This window comes from Nelumbo lutea, chromosome 3 (assembly GCF_056320005.1).
Source record: "Nelumbo lutea isolate HS-2025 chromosome 3, American lotus-T2T, whole genome shotgun sequence".
Lineage (NCBI taxonomy): Eukaryota > Viridiplantae > Streptophyta > Magnoliopsida > Proteales > Nelumbonaceae > Nelumbo > Nelumbo lutea.
In genome coordinates this window covers 105,381,680-105,409,561 of record NC_142686.1, presented here as the reverse complement: position 1 = coordinate 105,409,561, position 27,882 = coordinate 105,381,680, and the positions used below count along the sequence as shown (strand labels likewise).

At 38.9% G+C, this 27,882-nt stretch overlaps 1 protein-coding gene across 3 annotated transcripts in view; it reads left to right on the top strand.

Moving 5' to 3' along the window:
* Nucleotides 1-27,882, top strand: part of LOC148867361 (ARM repeat superfamily protein) — a 49,127-nt gene that overhangs the window by 7,021 nt on the left and 14,224 nt on the right. The window contains exons 2-21 of one of the 3 annotated variants that reach the window (XR_016110829.1): nucleotides 575-676; nucleotides 2,400-2,543; nucleotides 2,672-2,752; nucleotides 2,854-2,923; nucleotides 3,026-3,096; nucleotides 3,179-3,342; nucleotides 3,470-3,541; nucleotides 3,663-3,900; nucleotides 12,552-12,614; nucleotides 12,749-13,039; nucleotides 13,989-14,102; nucleotides 14,246-14,372; nucleotides 14,463-14,632; nucleotides 14,734-14,835; nucleotides 17,126-17,229; nucleotides 17,317-17,611; nucleotides 17,817-18,061; nucleotides 20,796-21,243; nucleotides 21,393-21,687; nucleotides 21,900-22,083. Coding sequence is in view for 2 of the 3 variants with exons in the window: in XM_088981326.1 (XP_088837452.1) it covers nucleotides 575-676; nucleotides 2,400-2,543; nucleotides 2,672-2,752; nucleotides 2,854-2,923; nucleotides 3,026-3,096; nucleotides 3,179-3,342; nucleotides 3,470-3,541; nucleotides 3,663-3,900; nucleotides 12,552-12,614; nucleotides 12,749-13,039; nucleotides 13,989-14,102; nucleotides 14,246-14,372; nucleotides 14,463-14,632; nucleotides 14,734-14,835; nucleotides 17,126-17,229; nucleotides 17,317-17,611; nucleotides 17,817-18,061; nucleotides 20,796-21,299; nucleotides 21,393-21,687; nucleotides 21,900-22,083 (3,436 nt within the window). In the remaining variant the exon portion in view is untranslated. Of the gene's footprint in view, nucleotides 1-574; nucleotides 677-2,399; nucleotides 2,544-2,671; nucleotides 2,753-2,853; nucleotides 2,924-3,025; nucleotides 3,097-3,178; nucleotides 3,343-3,469; nucleotides 3,542-3,662; nucleotides 3,901-12,551; nucleotides 12,615-12,748; nucleotides 13,040-13,988; nucleotides 14,103-14,245; nucleotides 14,381-14,462; nucleotides 14,633-14,733; nucleotides 14,836-17,125; nucleotides 17,230-17,316; nucleotides 17,612-17,816; nucleotides 18,062-20,795; nucleotides 21,300-21,392; nucleotides 21,688-21,899; nucleotides 22,084-27,882 lie in introns of all 3 variants that reach the window. The other 2 variants (XM_088981326.1, XM_088981328.1) reach the window with 2 other exon arrangements.

Sequence of the window (27,882 nt, the reverse complement as noted above, 5' to 3'; positions counted from 1 at the left end):
TTCCTTGCACTCATGATTTGTTTCTTCTATAGGATATGCTCATCGTGAAATCTTTTTGGAGTTAATTCGCTGATAAAAAAGTCTTTTTGTAGTTATATAAAAGCTCATATCATGCCATTGATACTTAACACTTTAAAATTATGAAATTTGTAATGTTGTGCAGACTTCATCAAGAAAATCTCTCTAAAGAGTTTTGTGTGGATTTCTTAAGGGAAATTGAATATTTCTTTTCTTAATTTCTGTGGAAGCTTGTATAAAAGATTGAGAGACTTTATGGTTTGGTGAGACATTTGTTGAGCCTTATTACTGATATTTTCTTTTATTTTTCTTGCTTTCTTCTCTTAGAAACCTCTTTAAATGGTAAGACTTTCTAATAGTTTCTCAAGGACTTCTGTTGTGTCTCCATATATTTGATCAACTTTTATCATTATGAAAGTATGACATAAAGACTATCCTCTTATATGACCTTTGCTAATTTTAATTAGTTGCCAAAACAATAAATAATCAACTTACCAAGTTACTTTTCAATTCAAACTGTTACTGGCAATTACCTGTCTTTCTTTTACTTTTGCAGATAAAGGTAGGAGATCTTCGTATTTTGGCAAACATATCATTCCTTTTGGTTAGGAAGGATTGGTCTTCTGAGATTCGGTTGCATGCTTTCAAAATGTTGCAGGTTCATGTCCATATACCAATACTAGATCCTATTTGAAAGTATTATGTACTAGTTCAATTTGGTAAACTGCAAAGAGGACATATTAGTGTCAAGTGATAAATGTGATACACCTCTTCTAGATGGAATCATTCAATGTTTTGACATGGTTGTATTGATTTCTTTTCCTTTTTCCATGCTGTCTGTGTTGAGTAATTCATATATATGCTTGTTTCTATCTAAACTCTAAAGAATCTCTAATCATCAGGAAAATATCTAGCTTCAGTATATCTCGACCTACTGTGCCAAACCATGTATCAACTTGAATAAACATATGCGACTGAAGAATCTTCCTTTAGTCCGACAGAGTATTTCTCATTTAATAGTTCCCTAACAAGCATGGTTTTAAAAAACAACCTGGAAACGGAACCTTTTTGGCCACCGGTTTCCTGGGTTGACGGTCCGATCGTCTGGTTCGAATGGACGAACTGTTTTGACAAAAAAATAAAAAATATAAAACGGCCAAAACAGTTGAACGGGTTGACGGTTCGATCACCTGGGTCAATGGCTTGTTGACTTTTTCAATGGTTTTTGGCCAAAGACGAGGTTTGGGGTAAAATGGAACCGGTTGCCTGGGTGGTTCCCGGGCCGAACAGTCCGACCGTTCGGGTCAACGACGTTTCGAAAACCATGTTAACAAGTACTTTCTGCTCAAAATCCATTGCTTGTTTCTCTAACAAGCTTTTTCTATTAAAAATTGATGAAAAAGTCATAAAGCAACATTGGTCGCAACTATCTCGGTTCTCGGGCAGGGTGGATTGCATATGATACACTTATCTGAAGTCAGTGGTATTTGTATGGCCTGGCCATCATTTTTAATTTTTTTTTGATGAATAATAATAAATTTATTGATTCATAAGCAAATTTAGAGTGAGTTCATACATCATCCCAGCGAGAGGCGCGAGCTGCAACCCCTCCTTGAATCTTACAAGTAAACTAGGAAAGAAAAACAAGAATCACAACTGAGCCCAAAATAATTCTTCCCTATTTACCCCTTGCTTAGCTAACATATCTGACAAAGTATTTGCTGATCTCCCCACCCACTGTACAGTGACCAACATATTCCTTGTCAACCAACTAAATTTCTTCATTTCATTCTTGTATCGCTACATAGCCTCTTCAGAAATTTTCAACCAACCCACCACCACTTTGGAATCCCCCTCGATTATTAGTTGTTGTACCCCCAACTGGTTTGCAAATTGCACCCCTTGTACAACAGCTAAAAGTTCTGCCCTGATGGAGTTCCCAAATCCCAAGGGACCTGAATAAAGCAACAAAATCTCTCCCTTCGCATTTCTCAAAGCACCCCCCATTCCGGATAAACCTGGATTACCCATGCTACTTCCATCAAAGTTCAACTTTAGTGAGCCTTCGGATGGAGGAGTCCAGCTTGTAATTGATTTGTCCTTTAGAGATGAACACCTCACTACTGCTGACCAATTTCTCCAAAGGTCATTAAAGGAGAATTGATGAAAGATTTCCAAGGTCTTCAGCCAATGTATTGCCCTATTTAACACACAGTTTTTCAAATCCTGGTTGCTCCTTTCCTTTTCTTGAAAGATTCTAAGATTTCTTTCTTCCCAAAGAGTCCAAATCAAGGCAGCACGAGCACATCTCCACATAATTCTCCCTATTTTTGTAGGCCTGACCATCATTTTTAATTTTTAATTTTTTTTTGTTTTTGCAGCATTTGGTTCGGTTAAGATGGGAAGAATTGAATTCCATGGAAAGAAGAAACTTTGCCAATGTTTCTGTAGATTTGATTTCTGAGATGGCAAATCCTTGTGAAGAATGGGCTTTGAAAAGTCAAACAGCTGCACTTGTGGCCGAGGTTTGTCTTTTTTACCTTGCCAGATTTGGGTTTTCTTCAACTTTCAATGGACAACACCTTCCTGGCCCCCAAAAAAGAAGAAAGAACTCTTCCTATTGTTGCACTCAATTCTTTTGTCTCTATGACAGATAGTTAGGAGAGAAGGGCTAAGCCTGTGGCAAGAACTCCTTCCATCTCTAGTTTCTCTATCGAACAATGGTCCTATACAAGTAAATTTCATCTTATTCTGTTTGCTATTGTTGGCTTGTTTTGTTACATTATGACCATAAAATTTTTGTGAGGTAGTTAACACAATTTTCCTTTTTTGTAGGCTGAGTTGGTTTCCATGATGCTTAGGTGGCTTCCTGAAGATATTACAGTTCATAATGAAGATTTAGAAGGTATATAACAGGACATGGTGCATGTTACTTTGCCATTATGATAAGTCTTTTCCTTGTCTGTTGAACTATGACCTTTAAACTACTACTATATGCATTATACAGGTGATCGACGCAGGCTATTATTACGTGGGCTTACTCAATCGTTGCCTGACATCTTGCCTTTATTGTACACTGTAAGTGGTATTCTTTAATTTGTTATTTTCCAGCCCATTAATATGTTCCAGCATCATGAAGATGTCCTAATTTGTAATACAGTTGCTTGAGAGGCACTTTGGGGCTGCTTTGAGTGAGGCAGGCAGACAACAATTGGACCTTGCAAAACAGCATGCAGCCACAGTAACAGCTATTTTGAATGCTATTAATGCATATGCTGAGTGGGCCCCTTTACCTGATCTTGCAAAATATGGCCTAGTTCATGGGTATTATTTTTGTCTTTTTTAGTGGTTCGATATGATTTTTGTCTTCTTTCTGCAAATATTTTAAACACCAAGTTTGGTCTTGATTTTTTTTTTCATGGAATGGGTTTCCTTGCTTTTTCTTAAACAGATGTGGGTACTTACTTTCTTCTCCTGATTTCCGTCTCCATGCTTGTGAATTCTTCAAACTTGTCTCCCCAAGGTATTTAACGTGACATCTTGTGGAAACTTCTTTGTTCTTTCTAATGCAAATGGTTATTGAACTGGTTGTGTGAAGAATTCTCTCACTGTTCCTTTTTGGCTTGTGCTGATGTGACTTGCAGGAAGAGGCCTGTTGATGCTTCTGCTTCTGAATTTGATTCTGCAATGAGTAATATCTTTCAGATCTTGATGAATATATCTAGAGACTTCTTATGCAGAAGTAATTCAAGTGCTGGTGTCATGGATGACAGTGAATTTGAATTTGCTGAATATATATGTGAGAGTATGGTCTCTTTGGGTTCTTCAAACTTGCAATGCATTGCCTCAGATAGCACCATTCTTCCTCTTTATCTTCAAGAGGTACTTTCTTATCAAATTAACATTGTTATCTCTAGAAATCTGCACCATCTTTGTCTTCAAGAGTACTTTCCTATCAAATTAACATTGGTATCTCAAGAAATCTGCACTATTTAGTGCACGGGTTCTGTGACCCCAATTATGATGATAAGCTAATTTTGATGAAATCACAGTCATCAAGGTGGTCCAGGGTTATGCAATCATAATAATTTTAGGATAATCCCTGTTTTTCTCTGTATTTATTGAGGACTTTAAGATATTTTATAAAGTTGCATGAGCTGTGTCAGTCTCATGCTTGAAGAAGGAATTTTCGAGGTCTATTATTATTAATTAAGCAATTTATTAAAAGTTAAAACCTTGGGCTGACAAGCATGAGAATGTGGGTTCTAGTCTAAGAGTTGCCACTCTGTGCCAAAATAAAGCAACAGTTAGGTCTGTATCCAATCTACCCCTACCCCCGATAGCTGGGATCAACATTGGTCAATAGCCTTTTTTTTGAAGAATAAAAAGGAAATTCATTAAATTGAAAAAAATGCAGTACGTCTCAAAATGCTGGTTGTCTAGATGACAAACCATATCCTTAACAGAATTACATTGAAAGGAATCAAAGTTACATGGATTCAATTCCAAAGTGTTCCAGAAGTTCTCTAACAGATCTGCCTTGTGCACCCAGGCTGAAGTCACATTGCCCACTCCTGCTATCAGATTTTTATTTTTTGACTAGTCCTCAAATACCCTTCTGTTCCTTTCTTTCCAAATGGCCCAGCATACTGCAAATGGGATACATTTCCACAAGATTTTGGCTTTCTTGCTTCCTCTGATTTTAGGCCATGAGGAAAAAGGCTCTGCTGATGTCGCGGGATGAAAAGCAGCCACTCCAAACAGATGAGAGAAAAACTTCCACATAAAACTTGCCACATTGCATGAGAAGAATCAGTGGAGAACTGTTTCCTCCGCTTGGCTGCACATATAGCAACAACTTGCATGCTGCAAGCTTCTGGATTTCAGATGATCACAAGTTAAGATACTATTATGTGCCACCAGCCAGGCGAAGGCCTCTGCCCTTGGGGGTACAGGATTGCCCCACAGACCTTTTATCTGATTTGAATCCCTACCATCTCTGAGAAGAGCCTTGTAAAAGGATTTAACTGAAAGTCGTCTTTCTGTGCAATCTTTCCACCATAAACCATCTGTTGTATCTCTGGAAATGCTAGCCTCTTCCAATTTATCCAATAGCTGAATGTATTCTTCCACTTCTTGGTCCAATAAAGGTCTTCTAAACTTTGGATTCCAGACCACTTGCTCTCCCCTCCACTCATAACACTGTTCAATAGGCACTTGCTGATCTGTCAATTTATAAAGTCTAGGACATACCTCTCATAATTTTCCCACCTCCAACCACTCATCTTCCCAAAACCTTAACCTAAAGCCTTCCCCTACTTTAAACTTAACTAAACTTCTGAAATTTTGATTGAAGCTCATGATTCCCTTCCATACACTCACCCCATAGGAACTTCTTACCTCCCTGGATTCCCACCCGAACCCTACCACTCCATATTACCCTACCACCACCCTTCTCCATAATGCCTCCCTTTCTCCCTCTTGCCCAAACCTCCACAGCCGTTTCCCTAACAGAGCTTTATTAAATAACTTTACCCTTCTCAGCCCTATGCCTCCCCCCTCCTTTGCTCTACAAACCTTCTCCCACTTAACTAGGTGGAATTTTTTGTCCCCCCACCCTTTCCTGTAGAAAATCCTGCCGAATTTTTTCCACCTTTGCAGCCACTTTTTTTTTTTTGATCAATAACATCATCTTCATTAAATTAAGAGAAGAGAGGGAATAAGTATACAAAGGGGGAGATAAAATAACTTAGCTCCCCAAAAACATAAAACACAGGGAATGCAAAAAAAAATATTAAAAACTAGCCCAAAAAACAGCCTCCCTATTCACTCCTTGCTTGGCCAATCCATCCGCAAATGAGTTGGCACTCATTTTCACCCAGCTGTACTGAATCTCAATGTCCCTATCCAGCCATAAGAACTGTTTTTTTTTTCATTGTTAAAGTTCCACAAACCACTGTCCTCTGTCTTCAACCAACTAACCACCACCTTCGAATCACCTTCCAGAATCAAGCGGCTAGTATTTAATTCCTTTTCTCTTCGAATACCTTCAAGTGCTGCAAGGATCTCAGCCCTAAGAGAGTCACCTTCTCCAATAGGGGCAGAGAATAAAGCAGTAACAATCCCTTCCTCATTCCTGAAGACTCCTCCAATCCAGAGGGCCCTGGATTCCTTATGCTGCTGCCATCAAAATTCAGCTTTATAAAGCCCGAGGGGGGAGGGGACCAGAACGGACAAAGAGTCTTGATGAATGTGATTCTCCCACCCATAGAAAGGTACTTGGATTTCCATCTGTCTAGCCTCCTCTCTACCCTTTCTAATAAAGGTTTCCATATACTACTTGATGATGCCCTTGCTCCCATTGGTAACCCAAGATAAATGAAAGGCAGCTCCCCTACCTTATATTCCGACACCTCTGTATACTGTCTCACTACCTCAACTCTTATGTCCCCAATTCCTATCAAAAAGCTCTTCTCTAAGTTCGCACTTTCTTCCAACATCTGTTTCTCCTTCCTCTCTGAATTGGGACTTTGGGTTTCGTAGGGGCTTGAGGGATCATGAACTCTCTTGTGTTTCAGACCTTTTGTCACTACTTGAAAGCGTTTTTTTGGACCCTCTCAGATCTGATGTGAGACTTTGGTCCCCTAATCCAAAAGGTTACTTCACATGTGCCTCCTTCTTTAAGTCCCTTTGCTCTTCCTCGGGACAGTTGGGTTTTCCAGCTAAGGAGATCTGGTCTAGACCTGTACCTCCTAAAATTATTATTTTTTGCAGGGAGGTGTTCTATAGGAAAATCAACACTTCAGATTTATTGCAGAAGAGAAGGCCTTCCATGTGTTTGTCTCCTAACTGGTGTATACTTTGCTGGGCTAATGGTGAGGATTGCTCTCACTTACTTTTAACCTGTTCTTTTTCTGATGCTATTTGGGGTTGGATCTTTGCCTTGATTTTGGGTGCAAGTGGAATTTGACTACAACTGTAGATCAGCTCTTTGACCCACCCTTCTGTGTGTGGCCCACAAAAAATGGTAAAACAATGTGGAGGTGCATTAGAGCTGCTGCTTTGTGGACAATTTGGGAAGAAAGAAATGCGAGGATTTTCCAAGAGAAGGAGAGAAATATTCAGACTGTAAAGGATTACATTTTGACCAGGGCAATCCATTGGCTGAGATCATTGGATTCCTTTAAAATATACTCCTTTGATGACATTTGGAGGAATTGGATAGTTGTGGTTAGTAGCAGTACTAGGAAGAACATGGTACCGGCTGTGTGGGTGCGTGCCTCCTTTTGAAGGCTGGACAAAGCTGAATTTTGATGGTAACAGCCAAGGAAACCCTGGTCCTGGGATAGGAGGGGTGCTGTGAGATAAAGACAACAATATCTTAGCTTTATTCTCAGGCTCCGTGGGTATAGGAGACTCTATTAGAGCTGAGCTTCTAGTGGCGGTACAAGGTATTCAGATTGCAGATCAGTTAGGAGTTCAGAATTTGCTTATTGAAGGAGATTCCAAAGTTGTTGTGGGTTGGTTAAAAAATCCATTCAGTTATTTGGTGCTACAGGGACATTATGAGGAAAGTTAATTGGTTTTCAAGGAACATGACTGTTAATTCTCAGTGGGTGGGTAGAACAGCAAATACCATAGCGGATATTCTGGGCAGCTCTGTAAACTTTCATTTCCTAGTCTGATGTAGTACATTGTTGTTGTTGAGGATAGGTACCAGCTCGTGCCTCTCCTTGGGCAGTCTGTATTGTAACATCATATTGTTTCCTTTGAATAAAATATCACTCATTTATCAAAAAAAAAGTTCACCTTTATGCCAATCAACATCTCAAAATTGGCTAAAATAACTCTTAGGTTCAGGACTTGGTTTGCTGAAGCGTTTAGGAATGTTAGGGTATCATCAGCATATTGTAGGTGAGTGATACTCAGGTCTTCATTTCCAACCTTGAATCCTTATAACCATCCCCTTTACACTCCTTTCTTCATGATCAAGTTAGTGCCTCCATGACCATGACAAACGGGAAAGGGGAGAGTTGAACCCCTTGCCTCAATCCTCTAGAGGCTTGAAAAAATTCTGATGACACATCATTAATTAGCAGTGAGAAGGAGGCTGAAGAAATGCACCCATATATCCAACCCCTCCAAACCTCCCCAAACCCCATCAACCTTTGCATTCCTCCAAGAATCCCCATTCAACATGGTCATAAGCCTTTTCTATGTCTAGCTTACAAACCAAATCTGCTATTCCACTTCTTAACCTTGAATTTATACATTCACTAGCAACCAACACCCAGTCCAGAATCTGTCTACCTTCTACAATGGCCATCTGAGTCTCCCCTATCACCTCTTGAATCACTTTTCTCAGCCTTCCTGCCAGTACTTTTGCCAATAGTTTGTAAGGCCTACTTAGGAAACTAATTGGTCTGAATTCTGTTTTGTTCACTGCATCGCTTTTGTTCTGTATTAAAGAAACGAAAGTCGCATTCACCCTCCCTTTATAGCCAACCTGCCGCACTACTTCTTAGTCCCTTTGTTTCCAATTCTCCCAAGGATACCCAACTCCACCCTCTCCCTGTGTACAAGTTCTTATAATATGAAACCGCTTTATCTTGGATGTCTCCCCATGTGTCGAACACCTCCTTCTCCACTTGGATCCTCGTAATCAAATTTCTCCTTCTCCCATTTGCAAAAGCATGGAAGAAAGAAGAATTCTTATCTCCCTCTTTCAACCATATGACCCTAGATTTTTGTCTCCACCTAACTTCCTCCTTCAACATTAAATTCCCTAGATTGGATTGCAATACAACCATATCATTTTGAGTCTCTGACTCTCTTCTAAGATCTCCTTCCTCTCATGCTTTTTAATCTGGCCAGCTTTTCCAAGATCTCTTTTTTTTCCTGTCATCCTCCCCTCCAAATGCTTCCTTCCTCCTCTCCCTTAATTCTTGCTTAATTACTTGCATTTTTTAAAATACTTTTATATCTGCTGACCCATGCACTTGTTTTCTACCCATTCTACAAAGTTTGATTGAAGAAGCCATCCATTGTTGAACCTGAAAGGTTTGAATTCTGTAACAGCCACAAATTTTCTCAACAGGATTGGTGTATGATCTGCTAATTGAATGGTTAATGGTTCCTGAACCGCTTCTCCCACATAACCTGCCCGTCCAATCTTCAGAGAATAAGATTATGTCCAGCTTCTGAGAATGGCTGGAATTTGGTCATTCAACCATGTAAACTTCCCTCCGACCAATAGTGGATCAATCAGCTCATTATTGGTTATAAATTCTTCAAACCTCCTCATACCTATAGAAGTTCTTCTCTCCCTTCCCCCCCTTCATTTCATTCCTTCTCCTTACTATGTTGAAGTCCCCACCCACACACCAGGGCCCATCCCTCTTTTCTCTCCCCCTCCTCATTTGGCCCACACATTTGTTAAACCCCATCTCCAGTCTCCATTTACTTCTTGTAAGCATACTGAGACTGAGAACACTCCAACATCCTCCCCAACCTTTTTAAAGACCCCTGAATTCCATATGATTACAGCTCCCCCTGACAAGCCCAAAGCTTTAAGCTCTACCCACTCTCCTCTCTCTTCCCTCCATATTTCATTTTTCAATTTCATATCAAAGTTTTCCAATTTTGCTTCTTGGAGTAAAACCACCTCTGATTTAAAGCTTCGAAGCAAGTTCCTTACTATCCCCCTCCTTCCATCCCTCAACCCTCTTACATTCCAGCTAAGAATCCTCATCTTCCTCCCCCTCCCCCCAAATTACTTGAGCTTGTCCAACCCTTCCTCTTCTCTTCCCTCCTCGTCCCACCCCTTTATTTTTTCTAAACATTCTTCCCTCTTTTTCCCCTCTCTTTTCTTCTTTTTAAACTTCTCAATTGCTATTTTTGCAAAGCCTTCCCCTCCCCAGAAGACTAGCTTGAGAGACTTTCCAACCTCCACCTCCCTCTCCACCAGTTTATTAATATTTACCTTCCTATTTTGTATTATTTCCTCAACTTTGTGATCTTTTTGTGTGTTCTTCTTTATCTTTCTCTCCATTCCTTTACCCAATCACTGGCCCTTCACCTTCCCCCCCTTGTTCCCCTACTTACTAATCTTTTAGAAGAGTCTTTAGGTCTTCTTTTTCTATTGTATACCCTGTTTCGTCTTCCACCCCCTTTCTTCTCTCTCAGAGATCTCTTAACTGAAGTTTTCTCCCCTGTCCCTCCTTCTGTTTCTTTTCCTTTTTCCCCTCTCTGTTTGGAGTTTCCAACACCAGAATGTTTGGCATGCCCGGCTGACTTACCCCTTCAACTCTGAGCGATGATACCAGGATGCTTGAATCGACACTCCCATACTCTCTTTCTTTCCTTCTAATTTCTTTTCTGTATTCTCTATAGGACTCGAATCCTGGTTGATCGGGAGGCACTCCCCTTCCTGAATGTGCAGCTTCCCCAATGTCACTGACTCTTCTTCCTCTTCTCCTTGAGATTTCTCTTTCTTATAGCTCTCTGTCTTGCAGTTGGAATTGGAAACCCCTTCTTTCAGCCTGTTGGGTGAATCTTTTTCGACGTCCTGGATTTTTGGCTCTTTACTTCTGACTCCACAAACTTCTCTTTTGTATCTGTTCTATGCAACTCTCCTGCCGTTGAGCTTGTCGCTCTTCATTTATCTACCTCGCTGCCCAAAATCTTAAAATTTCGTATGTTCTCATACTTGGTGACCACCCAGATCCAACCTCCGCTTTCTTCTTCCTTGTGCTCAGCGCTTTCTTGTTTCTTGGACCTCGAGCATTCGAAACTGGTTTTCTTTGAACATAGGCCTGTTCTTCTGTTTTTACCCTCTTGTTTGCCCGTCCTTTCTTTTTGGTCCCTCTTTTAAAGTTTACTGCTAAGCTATTGAAGTGGTAACCTTTTTTAGCACCTACCTCCTTAACATCGGTTGGTGATGATTTCTTTCCCCATTGAATCACCCCACCTCTTTACTACTTTCTCCTCCTACTAACCCGGGCCCACTAACCTTCAAGTTTACCTTATGCTGAACTTCCACCTCACCCTTGCCTTCCACGCGTCTCCTTCTTAATGATTCTGCCAGTGCATCATCTTCTTCCTCTCCCCTTCGTCTATTTGTCTCCTTTACCTTTTCAGCTCCTCCCCTGTTCCCCGACTCTTCATCTCTCCTTCCTCCTCTGCTCGATCTTCTTCCTCTCTCCTCCCCTTGTCCTGACTCGTCTCCGCACCTTGATACCTCTCAGCTCTATTGTAAGTGCCATCTACTCTTTCTACAAACAATCTCAGATCGTGCCATTCACCTGCGAAACCCAAGCACAACCTCTTTGGAATGTTAGAAATGTTTTTGACTTCAACCAGTATCCTTGCCATGTCCATTTTCTCCCAAGTCCTATTTCTGTTGTCCATTCTAATGAATCTTCTGCATGAGGCAGCTAATTCATCGGATGTATTGATACACCACGCATGTAGTGGGATCCCTATGATGTCTATCCATACTGCCCCCTTCCACTTGCCTTCTACCACTTCTCCAGCTGCCGACAATTATCTATCCAGCCTCAGATTGAAATCTCTTACCTTTTTTGTTCTCTTCCTCTAAAATATGTTCAGCAAATTGTCTACTGTGAAACATTACCAGTAATATCTCTGCGTGCAGTTTCCGTACTCCCAAAACCTTTTTCTCTTCCCCATTCTAGCTTCACCCAACTCTCGAAGTCCTTTATTTCCACTTCTCTCCCTACTAATCTACCGACCAAGCATGCTTGAAGAACGTTCAATCTCTCCTCCAATTTCCCTGACTTTCTTACATCAACTACTACCTCCAGTCCCATTAATAAATCTTCCTAGACTTGAATTTGTGGGTGTTACTGCAGTTCCCGAGCAATTCCTACGCATGTAGTGCAGTAGTGGGATCCCTACTATGTCCCCCCCAAACCATTCCTACGAATGGTTTGCTTTCCTGCTATTGATGTCTTGCATGAGTAAAACAGGTGGTAGACCCTCTCCTAATCCAAGCATATCTAAGGCTAAAGCCTTTTCTTGTGGGGGGGGGGGAGGGGGGATTTAGTGGCCTTTTAACTTTTTCTCAATGATTTTCCCTTCTGCATGTATGTTGTGTACCATTTCTTTTAGCTAGGCAATTTATTAGAAAATCATCATTTGTGGTTGTCAGGATTTTTACTATTTTATTTCGCATATTATTTTTTGGAGAAAGTTAATGTTTTAGAAATGTTACAGTACACAAATCTTAACTAATCCCTAACTACTCATGGGTAAATAAGATTTTAATATTTAACGGAGAATATTTGTTGAGTAAATGCTATGAAATATTTCATATTGATAAATGATAACTTGTTATTGATAAAAAAAAATGACAACTTGTTATGAACATTATACATTTATACTAGACTAATCTTTACTTCTCAAAAAAAAACTAGACTATGAGTTATTTCATTTGCATGTAAACCACCTTTAGTTTTGATTTGAACCATGTGCTCACAGTTTATGAGTCTTACACCTTTTTGCCTTCTCAGATGCTGGGATATTTTCAACATATAAAGCTTGCTCTTCATTTTCAATCTTTGCTTTTTTGGCTGGTATGTGGAGCTCTCTTGCTGGTTTTTTCACTGGTGTGGTATTGTGATCCTTAAAATCAAGGCTAGAGTATGTGATTCTCCATTAATCCATTTAACGATTTTTTTGTGCTTCTTTTCTTTCTTTTTCCTGATAGGCACTAATGAGGGACTTGTTGGCCAAGCCAAAGACTGCTGCGCAAGCAACTGAGGATGGTTCCGCTGTTTCCAATCTGAGTTCTGCTTCTGGACAAGCTGATAAGGAAAAGAAAGGAATTTTGAATTTCGTTAATGACGATATCTGTGGTGCTATTCTGGATGTATCTTTTCAGCGTATGCTAAAGAGAGAAAAAGTTCCACCTGGAACAGCTCTGTCTCTAGGGGCACTGGAGTTGTGGAGTGACGAGTTTGATGGCAAGGGAGAATTTAGCCAATATCGTTCTAGGCTTGTATGTATTCATACTGAACATTTAGTTATCCTTGTTGAATATCTATACAAGCCTTTTCTCTCTATGGACTTAGGATGGACTCTTTGTTTGTCTGCTTGTTTGGGTTAATAATTGGTCCCCCTCCCACCACTGTGTTTGTCTGTGTTCCTTATTCATATTTGTTTAACATATTATGATGTCCTTGTAAATTATAACTGAACTTCATGTAGTATGTTATATTTCTGCACCATGTTGTACTTTTCCCCGTTCTCCCCTAAATCCATATTTAGGTTCAGGGATTTCTGTAAATGCCTTTTATTTTCTTTGTACTTCTTTTTACTCCTCTGGTCAATCTGGTAAATTTTTTACAGTTTGGTGGGCATGGATTTTCCTCTTTATACATAAATTCTGTTTGCCATTACTCTCTTTTAGGGCCATATCCATGGTTACATTAGAAGCCCTCAGCTCATTTTTTACTATATCAACTCATGTTATTTTTGGCCACCTCTTGGCCCTTCTAGACCCTCAAGCATCAAATCACTTTTTCTTATTGGTACAGTAGTTGTCCTTCTATGCACATGACCCAAACAGAAATTTCTCTTTATAGTTAATTTATTTGTATGTAGTGCTTTCAGAGGAAACCTAATTCAGTTGATATTTTATTTTTTTTGAAAGGTTGAATAAGATTTCATTAATAAAGCAAAAGGAAGGAGATGTTCCCCACAGGAATACAAACAAAAGTAAAAAAAAAAAAAAAAGATTTCAGACTACAATTGATCATCCCAAATAACCCTCTGCACTGGGAAGTGGGAACTACAAACAGAAAATCTCAAGCCAGAGAACTCCTTATACAGCACAGCCCACTTAATAATTCAGTTGATATTCGTTTATTGCCATTTTTTCCATTGTACATTGGTTGCTTAATTCAATGACTCTATTGTTAAGTCTGATGCATGGGCTATTGATGCAGTTGGAGTTGATCCGATTTGTTTCTTCCCACAAACCTTTTGTAGCTGCATCCAGGGTTTCTGAGATAATTGATACAGTTATTAAGAGCCTTTTGCATGCACCAAAGCCTGCTCAGGTTTGGTTATAAAAACATCATAGATAAATATGGTTTTGAAGTCTAAAGTTATTGAATTCGCTATCTTGGATTTCTTTGTGGTTGTACTTTGTTTATTCTTTGTTGTCACACATTTACAATTTTTTTATTATGAAAAATTTCAGGAGTTAGCTATAATGGACAGCTTGCAACTGGCACTGGAGACTGTTGTGAGTGTAATTTTTGATGGATCAACTGAATTTGGTGGGGGTAGTTCTGAAGTTCAGATCACACTATGTAGAATATTTGAAGGTTGTCCAGTGAGTTCTCCATACATTATGCGAACTTCTAATTTTCCTCATTCTAGGGCTTGCAAAATAATTGTCTTTTCTTTTAATGAAGGTCTACTTCAGCAATTTCTTTCATTGAAATGGACTGAGCCAGTACTAGTGGAAGTACTTGGGCGCTATTTAGATGCATTAGGGCCTTTCCTGAAATATTTTCCAGATGCAGTTGGTGGTGTCATCAATAAACTTTTTGAACTGCTGACATCACTTCCTTTTGCAATTAAGGTTGTGTCAATATCACTTTCTTTATGGAGTTTCTGTGACATGTCATTCAGTCATTGTAATTTTTCAGCTTGATCATTATAAACCATCTATGTGATTGACAGGATCCTTCACTCAATAGTGCTCGCCATGCAAGGTTGCAAATTTGTTCTTCATTTATTCGGATTGCTAAAGCTGCTGATAAGGCCCTCCTTCCTCATATGAAGGTTATTTCATGCTCTCTGAACCAGTATCATAAAGAGTACCTTAAAAAATTTTATTATATTTCAATAGATATTATTCCTTTTAGTGGAAAATGGAAACTACTAGATATTTCATATTTGTATATCTCATTAAACAGCAGCAACATTTACAGTCAATAGGCATGGCAGCCTTATATTGCAGGCTGCATCTAGGTGGTTGGAAACTTGAAATAAATTGTTGGGCTTGGCCTGTTCATGGGATTGCTAATGCATTAGGGCTTGGCCTATTCATGGGATCACTAATGCAGTAGATCTTTCACAAGGGACTTGATGTAATTGGCTTGCTAATGCAGGAGTTACCCTCCATGGGTGCCTTGTTGCCTAGGTGTCACCTTGACAACTATGAATAGGTGCTTTAGGGGGGTCCCTTATAGTTCATTTTTTGATTTGGGTACTCTTTGTAAGATTCTTTTAAATATGAGCAATGTGGCCATGCTTTATTTGTGCCCTGATGCATCCTAGGCTGCATTGTTGCTGCAAGTGAACTTGGAAAAAGGAATGCTAGTTACGTGGGTGGCTGGCTAAAAAGTAGTGTCAGCCCCAAAATCTATCATTTCCCATTAATACTTGTAACAATCACAAGTTTAGACTCTTCCGTAAGCAGTTCTCTAGTTAACTGAATCCAAATTTGGAAGTGTACCCCTATTCAAAATGTTAGACCTTATTATAATATTATGTCATATTCAGGTTGAAGCCTCATAAGAAATTGGTTTACCTTTTTCTTCTTAAAATGTTTCTGAAGATACTTAACACACTCTGAAGAGTCTGATGGATCACAAGTCAAGGAAGACAGTAAGCAAAAATTTCATATTCGATTCAGATGATAAACATTCTTCAGATAAGCATACATTTCATAAGCTGGCTCATTCTTCTTATAGGTACAACAATATGAGCACTATTCCAAGAGACTAGTTTTTCATTATCAACTTTCCATTGCTGAAGAGCTTTGGTAACCGTTCCATTCAAGTAACCCTCTAGGCCTTCAGCAAAGAAATTGAAATTGAACTTCCTCATGCTGTAATTAGTTCCATCAAACTTCAAAGGAATGATATCAACTTTCAGCTATCTTCAAGAAATAAACACAATCTGGGGAGAAAACAGCACTGAAATCTATACTAAAAGTGAGAGAAACAAGCAACCTACCAATCAAAACTGATCAAAGTCCAGTCTAAACACTTGGGGGGATCACCAACCACTGAAAGGAATAGGATTATTCAAGAAGAAATCCTTAACAGCAAGTTTCTAGAGATAGTCTAAAAAGGAAAGTTAAAGGATTGCCAATCCAAAGGAGGGATCCAAAACCCTTCAAAACAGGTAAAAAATTCGAGCCAATCAAGAGAGATGATAGAGAGAACCCTAAGGTGTCACCAGATTTAAGAACCTAGGCTGATTGAATCAGATGATTAAAAGGAATCAACAAAATACCTGCCTGCTAGGTGCCTTTTACAGGAAAAACAGCAGCTTCTTGTGCTGATCGAAACAGCCTTCATTGAACTCTCAAACCAGCAATTGAAGATAGAATAAAAGCCTCTTGAAACACCGCGTTTTGATACCATGCTGACTTGGTGATTTGAACAATGAGAACACACAGTTTCAGGGATGTCAGTAGAGTAAAATAACCTCCACCCCCAAAGAGTCCTATATATATTAATGATATGTACAACTACAAGAAAGCCCTTACAGGGATAAAAAAAAGAGAAGTAAAAAATATGCAATGTACAACAGGGATATAGTAGTACAATACATCAAAACTCTCCACAACTGATTCTATTTTCACCCAAGGGCTATGGATCTCTTAGTCAGAACCTCCTCTAGAGATCACTTAGGGCAATTGGACTCCAAATGCAGGAAAATCACAAGATGACCTTTCTTCTTCACTTGCATTATTTCTAGGGGAAAAGCATGATACAGGACCATGAGGCACCACTTGTTTAGCATGGTTAACATTTAGCTATCATTTGGAAAAGAGCAAGAAGATGAAAGATGAAACAGTGATCTCTGGGCATTTCTCCAGAAGCTTGTTAAAAATTTGGGCAAATATTGATATAATGATGTCTGAGATAGTGAAACATGTAGTGGTTTACTACAAATGCACCTAATTTAATATATTTGATGACTATGATTCTTCATGGATTCAGCAAGATGAAATTAATAAGGAAGATAATGTAAGTCCAATATTTGCCTGCTTAAGTGTAGATGTTAAATCAAGGGAAATATTCTTGTGTTTGTTTACTCTGTTCAGTATGATTTGTAGGTAATTGCTGACACCATGGGCTATCTGCAAAGGGAAGGGCGTTTACTTCGTGGGGAACATAATCTTCTAGGTGAAGCATTTCTTGTTATGGCTTCTGCTGCTGGGTAGTTTCTTGTTTTCCCATGACACTCATACATATTCCAGCATTTTATTGGAAGAATAATTTCTGAAGCCTCCAAATACTGGTGCAGGATTCAGCAACAGCAAGAAGTTTTGGCTTGGTTACTTGAACCTTTGAGTAAACAGTGGATGCAGGTAGAATGGCAATGTGTTTATTTGTCTGAGCCAGCAGGACTGGTCCACTTGTGCTCTGAGACATCATTTATGTGGTCAATTTTCCATACTGTAACATTCTTTGAGAAGGCTCTTAAAAGGAGTGGAGTTAGAAAAAGCAATTTAAATTTGCAAAATGCATCAGTATCGCATTATATTCCTTCACATCCTATGACTTCTCATTTGTTGTGGATGCTCCCTCCTCTCTTAAGAGTAAGTATATCCTTATTCCTTCATAAAGAGGATAATATTGTATTTCCTTCTCTATGTTATTATTAACTACAATTAGTGTAGTTTAGAACTGGGGCTTGGTGAGGGAGGGAAGGGTGTATAATTTTTGATATAATACAACATATGTAATTCTTGTGACAAATATATAGCATAGTGATATCTCCAGCTTGTCCTTGTTGACCTGCAGCTGCTTCGTGCTATACATTCTCTCTGGTCTCCCTCAGTAGCTCAAACCTTACCAGGAGAGTTCAAGGCTGCAATGAGCATGAGTGACATTGAACGAGCTAGTCTTCTTGGGGAAGGGAACTCTAAACCATCAAAGGGTGCATTAGCTTTCACAGATGGATCTCAGATTGACATGAACAAGGAAGGATTTGTGGAGCCCAACGAAAATGACATAAGAAATTGGTTGAAAGGTATCAGAGACAGTGGGTAAGTGTGAACATTTTTGAGGTTACATTTAGGATCTTTGGAACTTGGGAGTTTATATTTGAACTTGATAATAGCTGCTCTTTTGACATTATGGGTTATGTCTACAATTGGTAAATTTTCTATTCCATCTTATTAGTCTGCAAGCATCAAGGAAGCATTGTAAATATAATGTGTGAAGAATTTAGTGGCTGGAGTTTACCTATTATTATTTCACTTTGTCAGAATGAGATTATGCCTTCATAAATATTTTAGTGTACTTTTAATGCATCAAATGTTCTGTCGGGTTCCCCAGGTACCTGATCATCATGTCTAGTCTATGCTTAGACATGATACTCAGACACATATGTGTATATATTACCCCTTGAGACAACATTTCCCAATTGAACATTTTGATCTGTAAGAAAATTTGTAAAAAAAGTCATTACCCAATGTTGATTCTGGCTATCTGGGGTCTTGCAAGGAGTGGAAGAATATGGACTTAACCTTTAGTATTTTCTTGCATGAAGTGGCGACTCTCAGATTTGAACCCATGTTCTCGCACTTGGCAAATGCAGTCTATGGAAATAATATATTTTTTTAACCTATGTTCTTTAAGAGAAGAACGAACTGTAGATTCCAAAAGAAATTTAATTTTCATGAACTACTTTTTTCTGGATTGTATTAATGGATTAGTTGTGTTTAATCAAAGTTGTTTTAACCGAGTTAATAACCAAAATACAGATTTTACCCTCCAAATTGTTCGTTTTGTTTGAACCAAATTCATTTTGGTTGATTTCCTTTACTATAATTACATGCAAGTACAATGTACTTTAGGGGTAGTGACACTTAAGGGCCTGAACTTTCAAATGAGACATTTTAGTTCCCTAAACTTTTAAAAATATACACTTCTCCAACTCTATTAAAACTTAAGTGTCACTACCCCTAAAGTACAGGGTACCTATCTGTAATTTACCCTAATTTTTGTTTGAGAGAAGGTAAAGTACAGCTGTATTAATGTGTTCTTTAATACTCAGATTACAACTGTATTGCATATGTGCAAATGTACAGACAGAAATTATACATCAGATCTGAGTGTATTTTCAAAAAATTCACCCAAACTAAAAAACAATGTCAGCCCAACTTTTGTGGTAAGTAAGGGATTAAGAATAGTAAAAAAATTGATCATGTGGGATCTTGTTGAGCTGCTCTTTGGCTGCTTTCCAGGAATGCAGAGGAGTCCTTGCCTGCTGACAGAACTCATCCAATCCCCTGCTCCTTCCTTAAAAAATTCTCCTGTTCCTCTCCTTCCATAGTACCCAGCATATTGCCGAAGGTATTGTGCTCCAAAGAAATTTCCCTTTTTTATTTAAACCTAGAATCTTCTAGGATTTCACCAACTCAGCTAGGCTTCTAGGCTGACACCAACACAGGTTGAACCTCCTGTGAAAATAGTTATATAAGGAGCCAAAGCTACTTTACAGTGCAAGGAGATGGCCGATTGACTCTGTTTCCTGGCCACATAAACTGCAGTCCATAGAATCCAGCACTAAGCTTCTCCTGTCTAACTGTTCTTTCAGTTGGCATTTGCCCTTCACAGCTGACCACATGAAAAAGCTTACCTTGGTTCAGTTGGGACTTGAGGAAGACAAATATCCCTCCAAGGAAAGTCCTGAGGGAGAGGGTATTAACCTAGAAATTGAGACAAAGAAGGGAGAAAGATCTGAAAACACCAAGACTGTTTGGTTGGTTCTAATGTCTCGACCCAACCAGGAAACATCGCTTTATATTAAAAGAAGCAAAAGTACAACACTGCCCTTACATAAGAAAATAAAGTACACTAAGGTACAGAGATGTCTAGTATAGACACTATACTAATAATATGGTACAAAAGAGAAGTATAATGACGAAATTACCCCTTCCCTCTACAGAGGGGCTCTGTATTCAGGTAAAGGGATTTCACAGAAAATTTGCCATCTCTGATCCATCTCCATATTCTTTCGTCTTGAAGCTCTTGGGCAGGTCTGTGATTTTCAAGCAGTTGCAACAAACTCAACAGATCTGAAATTTCCCAATCATTTAACTGATGCCTAAAGGTTAGACTCCAACTTCCAACACCTCCAACCCAGTCAAACAGCCCAGCTACCTTTTCATTCCTGTTTTCTGCTATCAAGATCAAGGAGGGATATTCCTCCATCAAGTGACTGGTTGGCTGTTCATAATGTATTTAAAGATGATACCTTTTCTACTTTGTTTTCTGAAGGTGGACTTTTTCCGAGGTTTTTACTTGGCTTACACATTAACAGCATGGCTACTCTCACGGATTATTTTTTGATATCTTTTGAAGGGCTACACAACAGGGGGTAGCCCATCCCCCAACCCAGGTGCAGGCGGGATTTGATCCCGTCTCTGCCACGACCAGCATGAGACCTTAGCAACCAGCTGGTTGGCACCTTGAAATTAGTTAGAGTTTCGATCAGGACAGAAGGAATAAGACTCTTTGAATTTTCTAATAAGCTAGGAGAATAAGATGCTTATGTAAAGGTTTTCCCCATGATCAATTGTAGGAACCTTTTATTTGCTTTTCTTAATATGGGTTATTCCTGTTTAATACAACTTCATATCCATTTTCTCATGTCCCTCTATCATTAGCTTTTATATTAAATAGTAAAACTACAATGATACCCTTAGGTGCCTACTAAGCAGCCCAAATATAAATAGTAATTGTTGGAAGTCTAAAGCATCTTCCATATTTTAGGTACAACGTTTTGGGCCTATCAACGACTCTTGGGGATTCCTTTTTCAAATCCATGGAAAGTCACTCTGTTGCTTTAGCTCTTATGGAGAATATACAATCAATGGAATTCAGGCATATAAGGCAGCTTGTTCACTTAGTTCTGATTCCATTAGTCAAGTTCTGTCCTTCAGATTTATGGGCGGAGTGGCTAGAGAAGCTCCTGCATCCATTATTTCTCCACTGTCAGCAAGCTCTTAGTTGTTCATGGTCCAGCCTTCTAAGGGAAGGTAGAGCAAAGGTTCCAGATATGCATGGCATCCTCACTGGATCAGACTTAAAGATAGAAGTGATGGAGGAAAAGTTGCTTCGGGATTTAACTCGTGAAATATGTTATCTACTCTCAGTTTTAGCTTCACCTGGGCTAAACAATGGACTCCCTTCCTTGGAACAGTTTGGACATGTTAATCGGGTAGAGGCATCTTCCCTCAAAGACTTGGATGCTTTTTCCACGAACTCCTTGGTTGGGTATAGTTTAATTACCGAAGTCCTACTTTTGTTGTTAGTGATTTTTTTTTTCCAAGTAGCATCATTTTTCTTAAAATAGTTGTCCACTTGCAGCTTTCTCTTGAAACACAAGGGTACAACTCTTCCAGCACTGCAAATAAGTATAGAAGCTTTTACATGGACAGATGGTGAAGCTGTCACAAAAATTTCTTCTTTCTGTGGAGCTATGATTCTTCTAGCTATTTCGACAAATAATATTGAACTTCGAGAATTTGTTGCCAAGGACTTGTTCTATGCAATTATCCAAGGTTTGAGCCTTGAATCAAATGCCATTATCAGTGCAGACCTTGTTGGCCTCTGTCGGGAAATTTTCATATATCTCTCTGATAGGGACCCCTCTCCTAGACAGGTTTGTTCATATATCTTGATTTTTTTAGTCTTGGGTGAATGCTTGTGAGATATGGGATTCTATCGCTCTTGACATGTCTTTTGCAGTCGGTCATTTAGTTATTGGTTGATACAGTTAAAATTTTAAATTGGGGATTGTGAGATTCAATCAATGAATCAGAATCTTAGTCAAGGTTTTGGATGATAAGGTTGGTTCCTATTTGTGGACTACAGGTTCTGCTTTGTCTTCCTTGTATTACATCCAATGACTTGCTTGCTTTTGAAGAAGCTTTGACAAAGACAGCTAGCCCTAAGGAGCAAAAGCAGCATATGAAGAGCTTGCTTTTATTAGCTACGGGAAATAAGTTGAAAGCACTTACTGCTCAAAAAAGCACAAACGTAATCACAAATGTTTCAAGTAAGCACATTACCACATTTTTTTTCCTTCTTGAAGATCCTGAGTTCTGTGAAAAATTTTATCTTTTCCCCCAATCTTTGCCTGATTAATATCTTGTCTTGCAAGGTGAATTTTTCTTCTGATTCTTTTTCCAAGTCACTAGTTTTAGTGAAGAACACCTTACCTTTTGGACTTGGAAAAAACATGAAATTAATCATCAAGGGTTCTCGTATACCATTATTACAAAAATGGGAAGGTTTTGGAAGCAATTAAATTTTCTAATATTGCAGCTTTTAAAGTGAGATCAAGGGAATTGTTTTCTAATATTGCAGTTGTTAGTACCTATGATTGAATAACATCCATGCTTGATCCATATATTGCATTGACAAAGCGGTTATATTTAAGAAAATAGTGAATTTGTGGAACTGTTAATACATTGTTAAACTGAAACTCAAATTCAACTTAAAATTTATTTAATAGATGTATCCCCAAATTTTGCACTCTAGCAGATTCAGTTAGGAGCTGTTTGATAACAGCTGAAATGGCTGAACTGAATGGCTTATTTCTTTGTAACTTATAGTGAATAAGTTACAAGAAGGTTGCACGGTGGTTAATTGCTGAAACTGAAGTTGTGTTGGTTACTGTACACAAGCATTTTTATTATTTTATTAGTTTATCCACTAAAAAACAAAGTAATAAGTCACTCAGCTCAGCCACTTTAGTCATTATCAGATGAAAGAAATTAAAGGGTTTTTTCAGAAAAGGAGAGAGGGTTGGAAACTATGCTAGAAGTGATCCATATAAGGGTAATACACTGGTTGAGAACAATGGACGAGTTCACAGAATTTTCAATGGATGATATGTTAAGAAAATGGAAAGAAATTGCAAGTTAGTCTCAATTAAGAAGACATCGAATCCCACATGGAACCCTCCACCTCCTGGTTTTATCAAACTAAATTTTGATGGCAGTAGCATGGGGAATCCAGGGCCCTTGGGCATTGGGGTGGTGCTAAGACATGAGAAGGGGAATGTAATAGCTATGTTTTCTGTCCCAATTGGAGTGGGAGACTCTCTCTTTGAGGGCTGAGGTGTTAGCAGCTTTGGAAGGGGTACAAAGGGCTAAAGACCTAAATGTTAAGATACTGATTATAAAGGGAGATTCCGTGGTTGTAGTGAACTGGCTAAAAGAAGACACTTCTAAGCTTTGGAGCTGCAGCATTGAAAGGAGAAAATTCAAATGGCTGGTAAAGAGAAATGCAAACTCCTTTTCTGATGGATTAGCTAGGCATGGGGTGAATAGGGTTTCTGGTTTCTGGGCTCAGTTGTAATTGTTTTTATTTCAGTTTGGGTGCCTACCCAACTTCTGGGGAGTTAAGATTCTTTAGCTCCTCTTCTTTGTAAGCTTAATCCTATTTAATGAAATCTGTTGTTATTGATCAAAAAAAAAAAAAATCAGATGACCCCTTTGTTTTTGCTAAGATTTGTCCCCTCAGCCCTCCTTTTGTTGGTCAGCAATGGAAAGAGAATTCTATTAGAAAACAAGAAAGGGCATTTATACTTGGAGGAAACTAAACTAAAAAGGAAATTCCTCCCCCATTACATCTGAGGTAATTGAAAGACTGCTTCCAGTGTCCTGCACAATACAATGATGACTTACTCCAGGCGTAGTCAGTTTTCATAGGGTATCTGCCACGAAGATAAAAGATTAGCCCCAACATTAGATTTGTTAGAATGAGCACCGCATGAAAACCTTGGTGCTTTGAGACATAGTTTTCAAGGCACCAAGGTGAGACTAGGCGACAGGGGGGCGCCTTGTTGCCGCTTAGACGATGGATTTTTTTAAGTAAAAGCATCTATCCTAGGGTAGTTTCCTAGGTTCCATAATCATATTTCCTTAATAAATATCCATAATTTTCATAAGAAAAGTATAAACTAAATGTTTAAGTATAGAAAATCAACATATTCCAACATATTCATGAGAAGAAAAAGAAGAAAGAAAGGAAATTCAAAAAATATAGGGGCTGAACCCCTATTTCTGTTATAGGAAAAGAAGAAGAAGAAGAAGAAGAAGAAGAAGTGTTGATTGGGCAACATTTTTTTGTTCTTCCATTCATAAAAAAAAATAATAATAAAAAAAATAAAAAAAAAACATTTTATGTTCTTCCTTACTTATTGGTTCAGATTTTGAAGTCTTTGAGGGTTCAATACAGCATTTAGTAATGTTTGTGTTGATTAAACCCTAACAAATAAGAAAATTATAAAAAGAAATTGGTATATAAACACACAAAATGAATATTTTAGTTTAAAAATGTCTATTTTATAATTATAACCTAAAAAATTAAGAATATAAAAGTTTTTTATAACACGCTATGGAAAACTGCTTGGCGATTAGGTGAGGCAAGCCTCCAAGGGCGCCTTATTGCCTAGGCCTCAGTGCGTCGCCATGACAACTATGCTTCAAGACAATCTATGGAGTGTACTCTTTTAGAGAAGTCCCAATTGATCCAATAGAGGGTTGGAATTAGTGGTAGGAGAAAATAGTTTCTAGAAAATAGTATGGCTTAAGAGCAAGGTTTAAAATATCAATACTCACAATATGTTAGGATATTTCACAAATATGTTAGGATGTCTATTAACCTTTGAAACTGTTAAAATCCCCCTAGCTCTCATTATCTATTGTTTGGTGACCTTCAATAGAGTAGAAAACTCAGATCTGCAACCTGATTTGATTACAGTTATAGGAAGAAAGAATTATAGGAGTTTCTTGGAGAGCAGAAAGAGAAAAAGAGATTGGAGAAGCCAATAATGATCTGGCTGCCCCACTGATTATCTTATATACTCACAAAATAAAAGAGATTACAATGACTATGCCAGGGCGGCTACTGCTAATAACATTAAAACAGTCTTTAAAAGTAAATGTAAACTAATGGGCCTTGGGCCTAATAACACTAACTAGTGATGCTAAATAAAAAGAAACAAAAAATTGTTGAATATCTCAACACTCCTCTTCAAGTTGAGAGTAGATGTCACACATTCCCCCTCGCGTAAATCATGTTGAAGCTTATTTCTTGCAACTCCCTTGGTGAATACATTAGCAAGTTGCAAGTCAGATGAAACATATGGTAGACATACTTCTCCAGTTGTCACCCTTTCTATTATGAAATGCATGCCCGCTTCTATTTGCTTTGTGCTATCATGTTGAACTGGATTATGGGAAATGCTAATTGTTGCTTGATTCAAGGTTCAAAGTATTGGAAATGTAAGGTGTATCGGGAAGACAGTTTTAAGAGACATATTGGGATACACTTTAGATATGCATGGATACTGACGAAAAATCAAGATACACATAGATATGATAGGAAGCTCAAATAAATCCTAAAATATATATTGATAACAATAATTACAAGTTTTATATGGCTGTAAATAAGTTATTTAAATGTAAAAAACCATAATTTAATGGTTTTTATAAAGTGTGAGATATTGTGACATAATTAGTAACCATTGAAAAATGATGGAATAACTAAAATATGTTTGTACACTAATTTTTAAATAATCAATATACTTTCTCTTAATATTTATTAATAAATAGGTTTTAATAATTACTTATAGCATTTAGTGACAAACATCCTGTTGGGACACAAACTAAAGAAATACAAGTGTACAAGAAAAGGCCACGACAACCTTTAAAGATTGTAACTAACAGCCAACCACTAGATCAAAGATTGTAACAAACTAGACAAGTGGACTGACAAGTGGAGAGGCTGGTACAACAGAACTGTAACAGCTGTATAAAGATTGTAACTAACAGCCAACCACTAGATCAAAGATTGTAACAAACTAGACAAGTGGACTGACAAGTGGAGAGGCTGGTACAACAGAACTGTAACAGCTGTATAACAGCAGTGTATAAATAACAACAGGCTATAATCGAATGGGATTATTGAATTGGGAATACAACCTCTCTTCCATTCTATCTCTCTCTCTCTCATTCTGGAGGTAGGCTCCCTCGAAAGAGTCCCTGAGTTAGGCAGTTCCTAACAAGTTGGTATCAAAGCCAATTCGGAGCCAAGATGCCAAGCACAAGATCATCAACAATGGAGAATAGAGTCAATTACATGGAAGGAGAAATGCAAAGAATATCAGCCGATGTCAAAGAAATCAAAGAAAGCTTTGCATCCTTGCTGGAAAGATTGGCACAGGCACCACCGGCACAAATTCAGGAAGAACGCAGTGACACCAGTCATCAAAGTGGATCAAGAACTGCAAGAATCGATTTTCCCATCTTCACAAGAGGAGATCCCACTTCCTGGCTTCTACGAACTGAAAGATACTTCGATTACCACGACACACAAGGCCCTGATCGTGTTCCACTCATCCCCAGCAGGAGGGCACTTAGGGATCCTACGCACTTACAAGAGACTAGCCACCCAATTCCATTGGAAAGGCATGAGAAATTCAGTCCAAAAATTCATAGCCGAATGCGTCATTTGCCAGAAAAATAAGGCGGATACCCAGTCTCCAGTGGGACTGCTACAATCACTCCCAATCCCGACACAAGTATGGGCAGATATATCCATGGACTTTATAACGGGACTCCCCCTTTCCTATGGCAAGTCCGCCATTCTCGTAGCAGTTGATAGATTCACCAAATACGACCATTTTCTCCCTCTACCCCACCCCTTCACAACCTCCATGGTTGCTGAATTTTTTACTAAGGAGGTGGCACGACTACATGGTACCCCCAACTCTATTGTCTCCGATTGCGACCCTATCTTTATGAGTCAATTCTGGCCCAGAACTTTTTCGACTACAAGGAGTGCAACTCTTAAAATCGACCAGCTACCACCCTCAAACAGATGGACAGACTGAAGTGGTCAACCGGAGTTTGGAAACCTACCTAAGGTGCTATGCAAGGGAAAGGCCCCGCCAATGGCTCAAGTGGCTTCATTGGGCAGAATGGTGGTACAATACCACATATCACATTGCAGCCGGAATGACTCCCTTCCGGGCTCTATATGGTCGGGACCCACCTCCCCTACTTCCCTATGAGAAGGGGTCTACAGCAGTAGCCGCAGTAGAAGACCAACTCCTCCAACGAGATAGGGTGTTACAAGATCTCAAATCCCACCTCCAGCGAGCCCAACAATGGATGGCAGACTCCTACAACAAAAGACATAGACCTGCCCAGTACCAAGTCGGGGAGCAAGTCTTCCTTAAATTACAACCATACAAGCAGGTTTCAGCAGCAGGCCACCGGTGGAACAAACTGAGCCCGAGGTACTTCGGCCCATTTCGGATTGTGGAGCACATCAAATCAGTGGCGTACAGGTTGGACCTCCCAGCAACATCAAAATTACACCCTGTATTCCATGTATCCCTATTAAAGAAATGACCAAAAACAGGAGCAATAACAACAACCACCCTCCCATCATTCTCGGAAGAGGGCCAAGTTCAAACTGAGCCCACTCAGATAACAGATTTCAGGTGGATACGCAAAGGGAATCACATCGAACCAGAAGCCTTGGTGGTATGGTCAGGCCTCCCAATTGAGGATGCAACTTGGGAACCTTACTTGGAGTTACAGAACAGATTCCCACATCTTGACCTTGTGGGCAAGGTCGAATTTAAGGGGGGAGGGACTGTTGGGACACAAACTAAAGAAATACAAGTGTACAAGAAAAGGCCACGACAACCTTTAAAGATTGTAACTAACAGCCAACCACTAGATCAAAGATTGTAACAAACTAGACAAGTGGACTGATAAGTGTAGAGGCTGGTACAACAGAACTGTAACAGCTGTATAAAGATTGTAACTAACAG